This window comes from Pleurodeles waltl, chromosome 3_1 (genome assembly GCF_031143425.1).
Source record: "Pleurodeles waltl isolate 20211129_DDA chromosome 3_1, aPleWal1.hap1.20221129, whole genome shotgun sequence".
Lineage (NCBI taxonomy): Eukaryota > Metazoa > Chordata > Amphibia > Caudata > Salamandridae > Pleurodeles > Pleurodeles waltl.
In genome coordinates this window covers 1752664285-1752682001 of record NC_090440.1, presented here as the reverse complement: position 1 = coordinate 1752682001, position 17717 = coordinate 1752664285, and the positions used below count along the sequence as shown (strand labels likewise).

At 42.4% G+C, this 17717-nt stretch overlaps 1 protein-coding gene across 1 annotated transcript in view; it reads right to left on the bottom strand.

The window, feature by feature from the left end:
- Positions 1-9501: 9501 nt before the first annotated feature.
- POFUT2 (protein O-fucosyltransferase 2) overlaps positions 9502-17717 on the bottom strand; it is an 81225-nt gene continuing 73009 nt past the window's right edge. The window contains exon 9 of the mRNA XM_069225698.1: positions 9502-16964. Within this exon, the coding sequence (XP_069081799.1) occupies positions 16811-16964 (154 nt within the window). The 3' untranslated portion in view covers positions 9502-16810. The remainder of the gene's footprint in view (positions 16965-17717) is intronic.

Sequence of the window (17717 nt, the reverse complement as noted above, 5' to 3'; positions counted from 1 at the left end):
GATCAGAACACATAGCAGTAGTAGTAGGAGGGGAAGTGGCAGCATCAGTAGTTTTGACAGCCGTATAGGGGTCGTGGGCCTCAATCAGTTCGCTTCCCTCAGTCAGAAGCTCAAAGCGATTTTTACATTTCTGGGACTTCCAGAATCCGTAGGAATACACAAAATTCCTATCACCTAATGTAACCCCACATGTGCTGATAAAAATGCTGTGCCACTTGCGAGACTGGGCATGGTGCCCGTGACTGGAACCGGTCAAACCAATGTCAATGGCAACCCTTGCGAACAGACTCCCATTGACCTTGGTTTAATTCATTCCTATGTTCCCTTATTTCTTTCTTTCGTTCTTTTCTTTACTTCTTTCCATCAGTCTTGCTTTTTTTCTTTTCTTCTTGCTCTCTATCTTCAACTTTTTCTTTCCTTCTTTTTCTGTCTTTCTATCCTTTCTTTCCTTCTTTCTTTTTTCTTTGTTTCTATCTTTCCTTTTTTTCTGTCCGTTCCTTTGTTCTTTCAGTCTTTATTTCTGTGTTAGCCAGGACCTTTTCAGTGTAATAAAATTATATGAAGAACATAGAGCCAGATTTAGGAGTAACTGGTACAGTATGGCACCAAAATTGGCAGTGCTTGTCAGTTCTGAAATGCAGGGATGTGCCGTATTTACAAAAATACAGTGCACCCCTGAGTTTCCCCCTAGTGATGGTGCTAAATCGAGCTGCCAACGCAGACTTCCTTGCACTAAAGTGCAAGGGTGTCTGTGTTGAAGGGAATGATTGTTCATGTGCAGGAAGTTGTCCCTTCCTACACATAAACAATGTACAATGGTGATTTGGTGCTTCTATGTGTGCTGCAGAATGCAGCACACATAGAAATAGCAAATTGTCACTATTGAATGATTGTTTATGTGCAGGAAGGGCCACCTTCCTGCACATAAATAATCATTCACGGCGTTTTGCTCTTTCCAAGTGTGTTGCAGACTGCAGCACACAGAGAAAGAGCAAAAACAAGGAGAAAAAAAGGATTTCTCCTTGCTACTCCATGCTAATGTCACCCCTGGGGTGGCATTCGTTTTTGGCACTGCCACAGATTTATGATTTTTTTTTAATCTGGGGCAGCGTCAAAAGAAATGGGTGTTGCGGTGTAACACCCACAGCAACACCCATTGCATGCCCCACTGCAGCAGAAAACTGCATTGAAGGGGCCTATATTTACAAGGCAGTATTAGGCCACAAAAGGTGGCTTAACTCCATCTTGTAAATATGGCCCAGTGCACAGCATCACCAGTGCGTCACTAAAAGTGGCGCTCCGGTAGCGCTAGGGGCTTATAAATATGTCCCATAGTTACTTATTAGGGTTTTCAGCCACACTTAATTTGTCTGTGGTTGTGTTATTCACATTTTTCTCCAAACAACTCTAGCATGCATCAAGGGGCAATGTGTCAGAGCACTTTAACCACTGGCTAATTTCACTATGAGTCTCGGCATGCTGCCCTTTCACACAGAGCACATCCACACACACAGTAGTTCCCTTCGTACCAAGAAGTGCGATGGGAGTGTGTACTTTATTTTAGGCCAAACAACATCTATGTCTTTAGTCAACGTTTTTTTTTTTTTTTTTGATTGAGGGTCACCTGGCAGCTTCCCAAATAATAAAGTTTTGCAAAAACCATGACAACACAAAATAAGAACTGCCAGAGGGCTGGCGTACAACGCCAGATCTATTGGCTTTGCTGATGAGTGTTTATGTTGGACTTTGAGAAAATGTGAAATAATAAGCCAAGAACCTTCAAAACCACAAGCTGTTATCAGAAAGCCGAGTGGCGATTTCTTTTATTAATAATGTACTGCTGCCATCTCCTGGCCAATCTAGTGTATAGCCTGTAAATAACACCAATTCTGGTATGGGAAACTAGAAAGACAAAAAAAGAAATAACTGATCGCATTTTTTTTTTTTTTAAATAGGCACATCAATCCCCGCTTAGTTCTGGCGTCTAAATCTTTTAAACCGATGCGGACCAATGGCGCCCCTTTAACTTATTTGATTGATGAGGCACCAAATGTTACCACTGTTATTGCGTAGCGCATGTAGGAACAAGGTGAAACTGCACCTCCTGAGTTATGCGCACCGTTGCCTAAAACAAACCAATTTCACATAAACCTCTTCCCTTACTACTAGCAGGGAATGGGCTAAAAAAAAGATCATCCACTTCACCATGTTTTTTAGCTCTTGAAAAATCCCTCTCAGTCCTTGGCTGCCACCACAAGTTACCCTGTGAGATTTCGGGAGTGCCGAGAGGCTGACCTTAATCAAATCAACACAGATTAAGCGCTTGTACTATGGTTTTAAGATAGCGTCAAGGAGTACACTGATGCCCCAAAGCAGCCCAAGCTGGCAATGTGCCCTCCAAACCATAGCTTTAATTTGTGATTGGATGTTTAGTTCTTATGCAAAGTTTGGCAGAGACGAGGAACCGACGTATACTGGGGATGCGGCAGCCCTACCTGCTGTTGGTATAGGGAGGAGGTGGCAGGTTTACACCTGAGGGTTTTCCACTAGTGTAGACCTCTGACATGGAGGCCCATCTACCAAGGATCATCCAGGTTACACTGACGGTAGTACCATTCTATTAAGGGCTAGGCGAACTCACTTAATTTCCTTTGCCCTTTCCCTTTCGAGATGCTTGGCAGTCACAGACGGGAAAAAGCAGCATGGGTCCTTATGCGCAGAGAGAAAACTTCCTATGCGCTGGCCCATTTTTTTGTTTAGAGAAAACAAATTCCATTTTGGGAGCTTGTTTTTTCTAAGTGAGAGATTTCGCCTGAGACATTTCTAAACTCAATGCCTTCTTAGCAAACCTTGAGTGCTGTGAAGTGAGCCAGAGCAGCGGCTCCCTTCACAGCACAGAAATGCGGCCAAGTAGACACACATCTCTAAGCAGAGTAGACAGTCCTCTGCCAGGTGGCAGAGGCCACGGCCTCCAACTCCTGATGCAGCCACTCATCGTCCACCAGGGTCTAAATGACTTGCTTAGCCTTTCACTAAGATTGAAAACCACCAATTTAGAATTGTCAGTGACAGTGTAGTTACTTTGAAGGATGCTACAAGAGTCAGCCCATGATGCACAGGTAAGACGGCCTTCCTACGTGAGATTGGCAGAAACGCTGTTTATTTAGCGAATTGAGCTTCAGACGATGGGCTGTCATCCACTCTTGTACAGACTCCAGGGTTTGGAAAGGAGTGAAATTTTACCGAGGGGAAGAGACCTTGAATCACAACTGTGTCATCAGTTTATTGCAGGTATAGGATTCCTGATTTTCTAAGGATGACCCCAAAAGGTTCCATATAAACACTGAGATTAGGAGACACTATGGAACCTTCAGGAATGCCTTGCTGCAGATAAATAAGGGCAGGAAAACAATTATTGACTTTAATCAGCTCTGAGCAGTTTAACATGTAGGGGTTAAACTAGTTTAATACTACATCGTCTATTCCCACGTCATTTTAAAATAGGGAGTGGAGTAAGTCAGGGACAAAAAGTAAACATGAGTTCCTCGAGTTAATAATGCAAAGTGCATCATCAGCATCCTATATAAGAACTGTTTCATGCTATTGCATGCTTGAAGCCCAGTTAAAAATCATTGAGTTCGTTATCCAAAATATGCAGAAATACTGCTTCCAGTTTCCTATCCTAGGAAAGGCAATCCTGATACAGAGTGAAAGTTGTTTAGACCCCCAGCATCAGGTGAAGTTTTGTTCAGGAGATGCAAGACTTAGCAAATGCTAAGTTAAGCTAGGAACACCCCTTTTTTTTATATAAATAGCTTTACTTTGGAGGTCCAATAAGGTAAGTTATGGGAGTAAACCTTTAAGTTATGATTCCCGGAAGCATATCCGTGAAATTATTAGGTTTCACCCAGGTAATAGTTTCTGCTGGCAGGATACATTATATATGTATCTTCCATGGCTTGAAGTCATTATCAGGATGGCTTTTCCTGCTGGGAAGGGAGTGTCAGAGAAGCCCGGAAGACGGCTCCTTATCACATACAACTGCTGAGCTTGGACTCAGGTTGATGTTTCATAAGATGAAACAGTTGTAAGGAAACTCCAGTTGAGATCCAGAGAACTGCTCCTAACTTGTCACTTTTACTTGATGCTGCTTGGTGTCATATGAAGAAGCAGAATGCGTCAGATGGTATGCACCAGATTACCTCAATACACATATTCCATCAGAGACTAAGTTTCCGAATGAATGTGCTGCAATACTTAGCTGAGAGGTCAAGTGGCAGATTTATGAACACAGTTGCGTTGCCCTTGGGCCAACCAAGGGGGTGCAAGGGTGATGCAACAACTAAGTCAGTTTATTCAAGCCACGCAAGGTCTACCGTGCATGGCCCTGCGTGGCTTGATAACTCCAGAGCACAGGCCTTCAAACTGGGGGCCTGAAATGATCCCGGGGGGGCACCAGGCTCTGGGCAAAGGAAGCATTACCCAGATAACAGTGTTCTGTTTTAAGCAGAAACCCGTTATTGCACTTTTAAAAAGGTAAATGACAACTGCAATGTTTAAATACGTCTAGACATATTTAAACATTGCCATCTTTATAAAATTATTGTGAAAATTTCTGAGGGGGGGCAATGATTTTTATTTTTCAACTGGGGGGCAGGAGGGCACAGTATTAAAAAGTTTGGAGACCACTGCTCTAGAGTAACACAATGCAGTGCAAATCACTGTATTGCATTACTATGGCCCAGGAAGACATTCTATGGGTGGAGCGTGGGTGTTCCTGTGTATCCGCGAATGGATTTTGGTGCATTCCCAGATTTTAGCAACAGAAAAGAATTATGGACGGAGTGCTGAAACTTTTCAAACACTCACCCCAGTCACAGATCTGGGTTAAATGCATTGTTCTTTTGCTCAGCATGCCACCCCAGTTTGAACCCAGCCATATGCAAATCAGTATTGACCCTACTCCCCATAGGAACAGTCCAGCTTGAACTGCCAGGCAAGGTCCTCACTGGACCGTAAGCAAGCATCCCGGGACTGGCTTCAATGTGTCACCCCTCATCAGCCAGACTAGCTTGAATCTGGAAAACAGCCTAAACCACGATTCCAAAACAACGAGGTGCATTGCCCACAAAAGCGGAACAATGCTTTTGTGAACAACAACTCTGTTTTTCTCTACCTTAGGGGTGGAGTGGGGGGTGGCAGTAGATTTAGGGGCAGGGAGTCGAGTAGTTTTAGATTTAGGGGTGGGTGGGGGTCAGGGTAGTTTAAGTTTTAGGGGTGGGGGTTGGGGTAGTTTTAGGGGCGGGTGGGGGTTTGGGTAATTTTGTTTTTTAGGGGTGGGGAAGGTGTCAGGGTAGTTTTAGAGGTGGGGGGGTCGAGGTAGTTTTTGGGGCTGGGGTGTGGGGTCATGGTCATTTTAGGTTTTAAGGGTGGGGGGTCGGGATAGTTTTAGGGGCTGAGGTGGGGGGTCAGGGTAGTTTAAGTTTTAAGGGCAGGGTAAGGGGTCGTGGTAGTTTTAGGGGTGTGGGTTGGGGTAATTTTAGTTTTTAGGGGTGGCGGTGAGGGGTCAGGGTAGTAAAGTTTTAGGGGAGGAATGGGGGGTCCGGGTAGTTTAAGTTTTAGGGGCGGGGGTTGGGGTAGTATTCGTTTTTAAGGCCAGGGGTGGGGGGGTCAAAAGTAGTTTTAGGGGCAGGGTGGGGGGTCAGAGTAATTTTACTTTTTAGGGGCGAGGTGGGGGTAGTTTTAGGGGCGGGTGGGGAGTCAGGGTAGTTTTATTTTTTAGGGGTAGGGGGTCGGGGTAGGATTGTTTTAGGGGCGGTGGTAGGGGTAGGATTGTTTTAGGGGTAAGGGGGTCGCATGCTGGAACCATGCATCCCATTCCACACATGCCTTTACCAGGCATGCCTTTACAACGAAAAATCGTTGCTAAGGCATTCATGGTAAATGCATTAGTGGTAAAAACACGGTCATTGTTCCGACCGCATTGTTCAGGCATGCGTGGCTCCGTCGTATATTCCTTCAATCCAGTGGCACAGTGAGCAAGGGACCCACATGTCTGGGCATACCCTGGCAACTTAGGGCAACTTTAGCAACACAAAAGATACTGTTAGACCTGGGAATGCGTCAAAATTATATGCATCCTCAGGTGAGGCATAATGAGGAGAACTATTTTCATTTATCCTCGTGTTTATTTTGCTGTGCTGCTGTCTGTCCTGTACATGTATGACAAGCATGGGCGCCAGGTGAGAAAACACCACACAGTGTACCACGAGAGCTGGCCAGCTGGAGCCTGTTCAAGATGATGCACTTCACGTGCATTGACAACACATCACGAGGCTGCAAGCCAACCCTCTGTGGAGTGCCAGCCCAAGAGCGCAAACAAAGCAGCTCGGACAACACTGCCATCTAGAGCTCTGGGGCCTCTCCTGCATCGGGACTCCAGTGCCAGTGTACAAGATCCGGTGAATTTAATTTCCCCATTCACTTGCATTGAATTGGAGGACGTTTTAGGCAGAAGAAAGCTAAAATGAAACATTCTGGAGTGTTTTGTTGTTGCTTTAAAAACCACAGGTCCACTCTGACGTAGGGACTGCTAAAGTGTAGAAAATCACGTTGCTAATCATGGGTCTTGTTTTGTTAGAATATTATGATGGCTATTTATAAAAACTTGTACAGACTAGGGGATGGGAGCCACCGAATGCTCAGCTGGAGGTCCTCTCGGACCGTCCAGCACCTTGTGTTTTATTTAAGACTATGACGTTGCTCCGTGTATAAGAAGAGTCTATACACGGTCTAGTGTGCACTTGACAACTGGCTAGTTAGTTCACTTATGCATGTTGTCAGGGAGGGAGCAGGAATGTTTCCAAGCTCATTTTCAAAAACTATCAGATTTAATAAATGCCTGTCAAAGCACTGATATACAAAAGTAAAACGCTCCTTCGGATTACAGAAAGGCACTCTTCAAATTCTGAAAATACTTGGGCATGAATCAGAGTTTGTGATGGAGTACTCGTCCCCCCAACTCTAAAGCAGGCCCTAAACCATGTCTGTATGATGTATGTTGCATGATTCGGCTGGTGCATGGGCTCTTGGAGCGAAGCCAGATCCTTGGCGTGACTGTTCACTCGTTGGCTCGCCCCCTCTAGTACTCACTAACAGCAACTGCAACTCTCCTGAGGGCTCGTGCATTTACAAGAAGCCACGAATTTAAAGACGACGACATGAAAAAAACGCGAGACTACATTTCCTAAAATAAGAAAGAATTAGCACTCAGTTTATCATTTCTACAAACTGTTTTTTTTGCCGGTATTATGATGTATGTAGAACGCGTCACCTGATTTGGATTTTTAAGTCTGATGTTAACCAAGAGCTTCTGGTTACAGTAAAATATACATACTGCTCATCGGGGTTTTCAAAGAGCTCCCCTCGTCTATTGGTCTGCTACGGTGTTATTAGCAACCTTTAGCTACCCGCGCCTTTGTAATCAACTGGTGTTCTGGCATCTTTCAGTCCACGTTTGCAATGTTGAAAGTGCACAGTGCAACGTTCAGCTGAGACCTGACATGGGTCAGGATGGCAGACACGGAGGAGACCGAGACGTTGCGAGGCCTCTCGTCCTCTCCCCCCCGCATCCCTCCATCAGTCTCTCCTAACAGCGCTCTTAGGTGCGATTACTACAGCTACGCAGAAATGCAGTGTCAACTGTAATCATCATGCACAGTCTCAAATATGACCCTTTACCGCAGCCAAGAGTCGGGGCAGATTGTTAGTTACCATTTGTCTGGCACACATTCCTGCTCTTCAGAAGGAGGCATATTTAGGCCGACCAGGGAACACACCAGGCAGATCTTAGTAAATACGTATTTGCAATCCGGAAAAGTGACAGTAGTTTTGTATATTCCAATGCACGTTTGTCAGGATTAGTATATCTAAAAAAAAAATAGACATTTTTGCTTGCCATAAAAGCATCTGCAAATATTATGCGCTATTGTCTCTTAAAAAATCACAGGCTTTCTGTACCCTTATTGCAAAAAAATATGAGAAAAGCTAAGACTTTTTTGGTCCACCAAACATTCTTTTTTTTCTTGTTTTCCCACACGAAGATCTTGTCTTACGATATCGTTTGTGACATTTACTTAGCCTTTACCAGTAACAAATCAATAAGAAAATTCTGAAAAATAAAATACCAAAAAGATTATCCCAATACTTATCAAAGTCACGTAAAAAGACTGCAGAGCACGCAGAAAGCAATTGTATTCTCTTAAAGAACAGTCAACAGGAGGTTGACAACCACACACCAGTGGCATTCTCAAGATCAGACACCTGTTCTAACACTGTAGATTAAATGAAAGCACAGGGGCAATTCAGAAAAGTGCATACCTCTCATTACAGTATGTAGCATAATTCTGAGTATTTGCCTAAGAGAATATAAACCAGCAACTTCCCATGTTTTTCCACTTTGTGTTGTGAAAGTATTTTTATTTTAATGGATTCACCCTTTACAGACTATTCCTTTAGATCTGTATTTTTGCTGTGGGCAAATATACAATTCAGCTTCCAGCGGTATCCATTTTGTTTGAAGAAACAACACTTTCTGGAGACTAAATGAGAGACATACAGATATAGAACCGCTCATTAGTATTTTACGTTAAGAAAACAATTTGTACGACAAACCTCTTTTACTTCTGGGAATAAACCTCTCGTCCCTCGATAGTTTGTGCCAGTAGCATCAATGTGCGACTAGAGTCCTAGACAGAGTCATTAACAAGCATTGGCAAGGCCAATAGGTCTCACCTATGCGAGAGCTATTAGCTTAGCTAATGTCTTTTAATTATGTTGTACAGCAGCGTGCTGCTGTTCAGTGTAGCGTAGAGTGGCGTAGAAGAGTATGACTTAGAGGAGAAGACAGTGGCCTAAAAGTATAGTGGTGTAGAGTGGAGTGGCTTACAGTATAGTGATGTGGAGTGGAGCACCAAAGAGTGACATGAAGCAGTGTGGTGCAGAGTGGAGTGGAATAGAGTAGTACAGGTGTAGGTAAAAGTAACATAAACAAAGAACCAACCTAAAATCAGCACAAAGGTGAGCGGCATAAAGGGGGATGGGTGGCTGAAAAGCAACGAAAATAGGCTTGCAGCAGCAAGGATCATGAAGGTGTAAATGTGTTGCTAGTGTGACACAAACATTATAATGGCTGAATCGAACCCATGTAAAATATAATTTTATTTGAGTTGTACGAGTAAGCCAAAAGATGCAGACGAAGACACACAATGTCCAAAAATGCGTTTGAAAACAGAACGAATGGAGAAAACAGCATGAGAACTGGTAACAGACGTGTCCTGAAATGCGTACGTGCATGGTAATAAGCAATATGAAAATATTTTTTAAAAGATGTATATAGAAAGTAGAAATGCAGATAAGAACACAAAGGTGGAACAAAAAACATTACAGGCTAACAATGAATAGATTTTTTGAGAATGCAGATAACACAAAGACCCGTGCAAAAACATCTGACATGTTTTTATTAAAAGTAGGGCAACATACTTAAACAGGGAGGGGGCAGAGATAAACAGTGCAGGCCTTGAAAACGTGGAAAAACACGTACTTGGTCCATGTCCAAGGGGGATCTAACACAAGAAGGAAGGGAAGCCTTAAGAAAATGATACATAGAATGCTAGCAATTGAGAGTGAAAATTAAAACAACCAACACTATGCTGTGGGGCATTATAAACCCACTGCATAGAAAACAATACTTCTTCTAGACTGCACAGTCGGCATGCTAGAACTCAAAATAAGGTGAACAAGTCAAAGCCTAATGGTTGATGTTTAAAACGTGCAATACAAAAAACAAGTGTGCTTTAAAACACTGACTTGAAGAATTTAAATGTTCATATTTTTTAATAGTGGTAAAGAAACACAGTGGAACTAGATGTCTTTACCACTTGAATAAAAACATAAATATGAGCCAAGGATAAAGTGATTTTATGACATTGTACTGCACCAGTGCTATTGTATTGAAAGCATGTAGCAGTTTCAAGGTTAGTTCCCCAGTACTCACATTAAAAAAACACACCCAGGTGCTAACTGGGCATATTTGCAACCTTCCAGTAGACAAATGTATTTTGATGCAGAGGCACAAGGTCCAGGGGAACTTCGGAGGAACAAGGAAAAGTAGCTCAGGAAGAGAGGTGGGGAGTGGCTGCAGAGACTAAACATTAGAGCAACGGGAGGGACTAGGTGAAACATCTGAAGACTTGTTCAAAAAATGAACCAGGTGGAAAATGGCATTACAACCGGAAAAGGTCACTGGGCTCGCATCATAATTTGTATGCTTTGATCCACACTCCCAAACTTTGCCACATAAATTACAGAAGGGTTCCACTGTATGTTTTCTGTGTGAGGGATTCAGGTATGTATTTATGTAGTGCATAACTACTTCTAAGACAATGAACCGCACCACAATAGAAGTGGGCTACAAAGTTAGGGCAAGCCTGGCACAAAAAAATGACAGGGTTCTCTTCATTGGCATTCAGGTGGAGTCAAAAATTAATGTTCTTCCAGGTGAAGTGTTCCCGGTTTCGAGTGTTGGGTCTTCAGCTGCTTCCTGAAGTGAAGTAGTAAATACGTTGGGAACACAGGCTTGATCACTATTGCACATCTAGAGAAGGCCTAACTATTTGTTTCAACCATGGTAGTGTGTGTTGTTTTAACCCTCAGAGATCTTAGTCTGTGTGTTGGAAGGGACCGCCTTAAATATACCACAATAGTTACTGAAGGAGATTCAGCGTTGTTGCAGGGGGAGTCAATGAGGTCCCAGAATGGTGGTGTTGATATGGTTTAACTTTCACCATCCCTTGAAGTGTCAAACTGATGCATGGAGTATGCTTTTTAATGGTGTGATTCAGGGTTTTGCGGCCATAGATGTATGGCAGTACCAATGTGTGGCAGCAGCTCTCAAGTTGTATCCAGGAAGGTATGTTTTGAACATGTGGAGAAGTAGGAGCTTGTGCCAGGTCATCTGCTCTGTAAGCGATGACAGTCCTGAAGCAGAGGTTGCTGTCAATGTGGAACCTGTGGGGCTTGGTGTATTTGGTCAATTAATCCATCAAGGATTCATTCTTGATTATGGGTGTGTTTGACATAGGTGAGCAGAACAAACTGTATTAGGTGGATCCTGCATCAAGCAATCATGCAGGCTTACAGGGGAAGAGCAGTAGTCTATATCGCTGTAAGCATGAGCAAACTGATGAGTCTATGTTTTTGCCAGTAAGAAGCATGCCGAGAGATGGCATGTAGAAAATGAAGATGACTGATTCACTGTGATGTATTCTGATCTTGAGGAATACATACACATTGGCTAGTATATACTAGTCCTGGGGGGTGGGGGAGGCAAGGGGGCATTTAAAGATCGACCTCTCAAACTCTATATTTCAAGTAAGTGCATTGGGCCTGTTGACTGTTAAAGATTTTTCCGATGCGCAAGTTTGAGTGACATGTTATTTGTGCGAATTAGTTATTTGAATTATGCATACAGATTGCATTATTTTGCAACTGAAATGGATAATTATTTCATTTAGAAGAAGGGAAAATAATGTAGTATAGTTATGGCACATTTTAATGCCAGACATAGTTTCATTAAATTGGATGCATCTTGGGTTGTCATGCTCATTTTGCTCCTGCTCATTCCTCCTCCTAATCAATGGACCGCTGCATGTTTTCTCTCCTCACAATTTCTGCGGAGCACAGAGGGCAATGATGTAAATAGACAGTAGTGTTAGAAAGCACGTATTGCAACTGAAGCTTTCCATCGTGTACCTGAAGTATCATTTTGAAGGGTTTCCGCTGGAAGTTCCGGCAAGCAGAAGAACATGATTCTATGGGCTAGTTTTAATGCTTCATATTCGGTTGTACATTTCCTGAGAGCAGTTGCTGAGGAAGCAAACAGACGATTTTTCTTTTAAACTTAACATCAATCAACAACTCAGTCCTTCAGTGGTCCCAGTTTCTATTTATAGATTTACTCTGCTAAGTTTGGCCTACTGATGGGGAAGGTAGTCTCTTACTGATATCATCAATGAGAAGGAATTGCGGAGCTCACTTGCCTAAGGTAAAACCTGGTGTTTTCTCAATATCTGGGTTCAGGGGACTACTGGGAGTCAGCTCCCACCACTTTATTGAATATCGAAGAGCAGTCAAGGGGGTGTCTATGTCAGTGATGAGCAGTATGTCACCCATCACCTGGAGGTGATCTCTGTGTTGCACTGTGATATGAATCGTAAGTAGAATTCTATAACAAAGTGTTGCTCTTGATTTGCTTATATATAGTTTGTAGCTACCTTCTCAACAATCTAGTATGAGGAAGGAGAGGTTGGATGTTGATGGATCTAGTTTGGAGACATTTCTGGTGTTAAGGCTGGCTTTCTTCAGTAGAGCAAGATCTGTTATGGTGTCTAGGAAGATACCTTTAGTGAGAGAAAAATGACAATATTTAGAAGTGATTCAAGAACGTCAACAGATATTCACAATGGGATGATGTCCTCTTTGTTGGGTGTTGCCTTAAGGGAGCTGGTCAGGTCGACAGTGGTGAGAGGAGTGAAGGGTGTCCACCTAGGTGCTCCGCTGTGTCACAAACGATTTTTCTAATAACAAGCTCCCTAATCTTGTCTAGTTACTCCTTGAAGAATCGGTTTTCACTGGAATTTTAATTTGAAGGTGAGTGTGGTGGTATTAACAATGCTTGTTGGTCTTAAAGAGCACTATGATTCTGTTTGCAGCTGCACTGAGTTTTTGGCATATTGAGCGGAATCATTTCAGTGCCTTGATAGGTTCCTGGAGGTAAACGTTGCCATTCTTTCGGTCGCCTCTGGAGTTTGTGTTTGTCTGATCTGTTTAGCGTACTGGGGTGCAGACAGATTTAGTGTTGTGTGAGCACCTCTAAATGGGAGTGTGGACATTAATGCTCCTGTATGTACAGATACAGTAGTTAGTTCCTAATTGCATAGATTCTAAGAAAACACATGGACCTGAAAGGATCATTGAGTTTCCCATCCCATAAAACAGATAAGACAAATTATTTATTCTTACAATGCAATACCCATGGAATGATTCAAACATCCTTCTATCAAAGTCTAAGCTTGCAGAAGGCAACCTCTTAGATCTCAACTCCCTCTTTTGGGCTATTATACATTGTGGCTATCAATTATTTACGCACCACATCATTGCATTTTATGCAGGAATAACAAAAGCACACTCAAACACGGGACACTAAGGAATTTAATTTGAAATCAAAGTATTGAGCCATGGGAATGTAAATTCACAGGTGTTGGCTTTAAAAAGTAAAAATATAATTACCATTGTGGACTGATAGTTCAATTTGGCTAATGGATGTCTACAGAAAAAGACTGTGTACACAACCTTGACGAAGATTGTCACATTTACTGGCTGAGGACTTTACCTTTGTTTTGGGCAAACAGGTAAATCTAGTCTTTCATGCCAACAGATCACCTTTACTGATCCTATGTCTCCCTACAACCATCGAATAACCACCTTTCCTGCCTTGTGAATGGCTATGTTCAGGACCCATAAGGAGGTCTGTGCTCTTCTTATTAAGAGTGCCATCCTGTGACAAGCTAATAAGTAAAACCATGCTTGATGCCGAATCATAGCACGAGGTTCTCTTGACCAATTGAGAATAAAGACCACTGACTCCTAGGGAACTAAACCCAAGACTCGTATCTGCAAAAGCCACCACTTAAAAACAATATGCCATGTGACTAGCACCCAAATGTATGCTGGTTCTGCAACAATGAAGGTAGGCCTTTCAGAGTCAGAAGGGAGAAATTGCTTCACTATCCATACATACATTAATGCTGGCCACATGTGACATAAACTACAAATACTGTATTATGAAAAACAGCAACAACAAAAAAAGATAGTGCCTAAAATAGGTCAAATTGGCATGTAATCCTCTTAGGAATTGTGCACCATGCTCAGAAACCAATATGGAATGAAGACTTTCTAGACAATCATTACTCTAGATTGGATACACATAATCAGACACATAATTTAATATGTACCTTCTACCAATAACAGAAAATGGTGGATTTAACCAGCTCAATCAGCACATTGAAATGGTCAATTATTCACAAGCAAAAGGCTTTGTTCTTTGGCTCTATTGGTCTGCTTTAGCATCACACAGTGCATTTGTAACCATACTACCAACCATACTACCTGTGTAATTGTTCTAATAGATGCTACTCCTGTAAGTGGTTAGGAGCGGAAATATTCCCCTCTACAAAATGCGCAATTTTCAGCATAGTTGACCACTGTCAGCAATTAACATGCACATATGGAAAGCCATGTTTTATACATATACGTTTTTGAGAATGGAACATAACACTCTGCAACAGGACTTCCAGCTGATTTCTAGTGCATAAAAGGTGAACGCCCCATCATCGGTGCATTAAACTCTATCATTAAAGAAGAAAGAAACGACTGATCAATCAGCTTTCGAATTACCCCCAGGAAACTTGTCACATTTACTAGCTGAGGACACTCATTTCCATACCTTAAACATACAACAGGCTGATAATGTTGGGAGGTTAGACATGTTTGAGAACAGTCATTGGCGGATGATCAGTGGTATTAGAACTCAGGCTTCGGGTGCGCACATTCACGGAGCTGTTACCATTCATAAGGCTGTGAACTAACTCCAACTCTATGATGCATATTTAACAGCACTGATGGAAACAGCATTGTGTCTGCTTTCTAGGCCACTGCTCGGTTTAAAAACGAAGATTGAAACATTCAAAGGGAGAAGTTATGGACCTTTGCCTGAAAAACATGGGCGACCCACACACATTCCAAAAGGAGTCTGCAAAAAATGTATATACATTATACCTTGTCTGTTTACAGCTATCAAATTTAGGTAAGGAGGTACAGAGGCTGACCTTAAAGCATATTTCAAAGGCTAGGACATAATTTAAAATTACAAAGTACATGAGGGAAAGGCACTTTTGAACATGTAAGGGACTCTAAACCACAATATTTCACAAACAGACCTGTACAAGAAGTCCAGAATAATTTGTCGCTGACAAAACAGGTCCTTGTCCATTTTTTGCAGCAAGTGAAATCGATCATGCAAGCTCACTTTATTTTGGAGTACCTTAAGTGCACTGAAACTGTGCTGACTAACTATTTTCAGAGTAGCAGCTGCTTTTTAATTTGGAGGAAACAACATTGTCCGACGGGACACCCTTTACGTGGAGGGATTTTATTTTGCGAATGGAGAATTCAGCAAGGTGTAACACACTTGGAGATCCTGCAATACTGACCTTTAATAAAGAGAGACCTGAATGAGACACTGTCATTTTATGGTACACCAATATGGCACAGTGCCCAGAGGGATGAACAGTTGGTAGTGAGGTAGGTAAGCCGTAGCCTTTCCCAATTCAGCAAAACTAAATTAGCGAAGACCACCCGGGAGAAATCTCAGTTTATACTGCTGTATAAATACTTCAATACATAATAAACAAGAGGGTTTGATTTCACTAGATGCCGACCTGTCACCTAGTTTTCTCATACTATCACACCACGTGCAATCCCTGTAGTCACTCCAACAGCTCCTTCCATCGCCAAAATAGTATGACATCCTTTCCGGCAGAGTTTCTTGTACAGGCAAGGAGGAGAATCCGTGCAAGAATCAAGGTTGGCAGTAGCCAAGCATACACCAGGCAAGGCCCACGATGGCACCCAATGCAAAGATGATCGTGGATTCAGGTCTGTATCACGGGAAAGTAAAGTTAAAAAATAAAAATACTGAAGGATGTACAATACCACATGGCATGACTTTTGAAACAAATGGCAGCTTTTGCAAAGGTGCCCTCAAAAAGATACAGTGCGTATTTTCAAATACTGGAATGGATGCACAGATACACAGAACCGGGCAGATGGGGCAGAATTACACAGCGATTTGAAATAGGGTTTCCAGTGATTAATAGTTGTGGCCCTCAAGTCAGTTGCTTAGTCCCTATGTGAAAGAAGGTGGTCGACTCAATTCAGTTCCAAATGTGAACTAACCAAAACAAGAGTAAAAAGCCAGCTCACTGACTCCCACCATTGTTATTTTGTAGTAGGAAGTCCACAAATGGAATCGGCACATACTCTCAATGACAGCTTTTTCTAGAAGATTGTGTTCTGCCAATTACATTAATCAGGCACCTCCTAGAGGTACATTGTTGAAGACAGATTTGGTAACACATTTCTTTCACCAGCCATATTAGAATAGTTAAAGTGTCCCAAGCAGATCTCCTTAGCAACATTGTTAACACAACTGTTCTTCATCCAGGTGTACACGGAAATATGTACAAAATGTTGGGGATAAGGATTTTTTATGTTTGTGGTCTTGCTTCATCAAACAGAGGCGTTACATTCTGAAACCTTTATCTCTTACTAAGGATCCCACAAAACAATGTCCTTGCACAGTACTGACCGTTCATATATACTGTGTTAAAACAAAATGTATTTTAGTCAATATGAAAATGTTTATACAAAATAGAACAAAAAAAAGGTTTAAAAGGCTGCTGGAAAAATGACAGCACCTGAATAAAACCTGCCATCAATGGCTGAAAAGACGTATCTTCCTGTGTCACTGGCAGGGCAACCTCACTGAGGGCGTCAGTCTCTAGAGACCAGATGTTGCCCCATGGGTTGATCCATGTTCCTTTACATTCAGCATACTGAATCCAGGAATGCCATTACTTTTCAGAATTTACAACACTGCTCAGAGGGTCGTGGTCTTGCATTTCCCTTTAATTCAGTAAACAATTTTCCAGTGGGTGGGCTGCTCACAGTTTTCCTCTTTGTCACCACAGAACCGATGGTAGGTAGTCTTGGGATCCATGCCCAGAATTTCTCTTTCCTCATAGATCCGGAACGAGAACGTAGAGACAGAGGTTCCAATGAAGTACCTGGATGGGTGAGAACAACAATTTATTGAGGGTCTCCCGGCATCAAATAGGAGACAAAAAATACAAGATTTCCACTCACCAAAGCACCAGATGGTTCTCTAATAACAAGATGTTGAAATCAGAGGACAGGGACTTTACACAAGACTCTAGAGCCACTCAGGTAGGAGATGCGTCCTTTATCTAATGTGAGGCCCTTAGGTTACAGCACCAGCAGGTAGACCCTGTTAGGTCTTCATCCTGTGTCCAACTGTCCTGATCTTACAGCTTCCACCTCATAACAAACTCACAAACATTCTATTACACCAGCAATCTGGAAACCAGCTCAGGCATACAGTGAATAGGGACACACAGGATACTATGTCCCTCCCCCTTCTTACAAACAACAAAAGAAAGAACAGCCATTCCCTTATATTTAAAGTACAGGGACAATGACTCATTTTTGCTCAAGCGTCAAAATGGCTAGCTTACACATTCACCCAAAAAGAGCCTGATGAACTCTCCATTACCTATGGAAAAAACAAAGGCAATAAATACCCGTCACAGAACCTCTGCAACAGGACAAGTCATAAGGCTACCCACACCTCACATCAAACAAAGAAATGAGACAACAACTAGGTTGTGACAACCACTGCACAGTGGTCCAAGAGGGGCAAGTGCTATGACTTTCTTTGGCATGAGGCTCGACCACCACAGGTCTGCACACTCACAATGATACCATACAACATTTATGCATGCAGGACATATACTCACAGA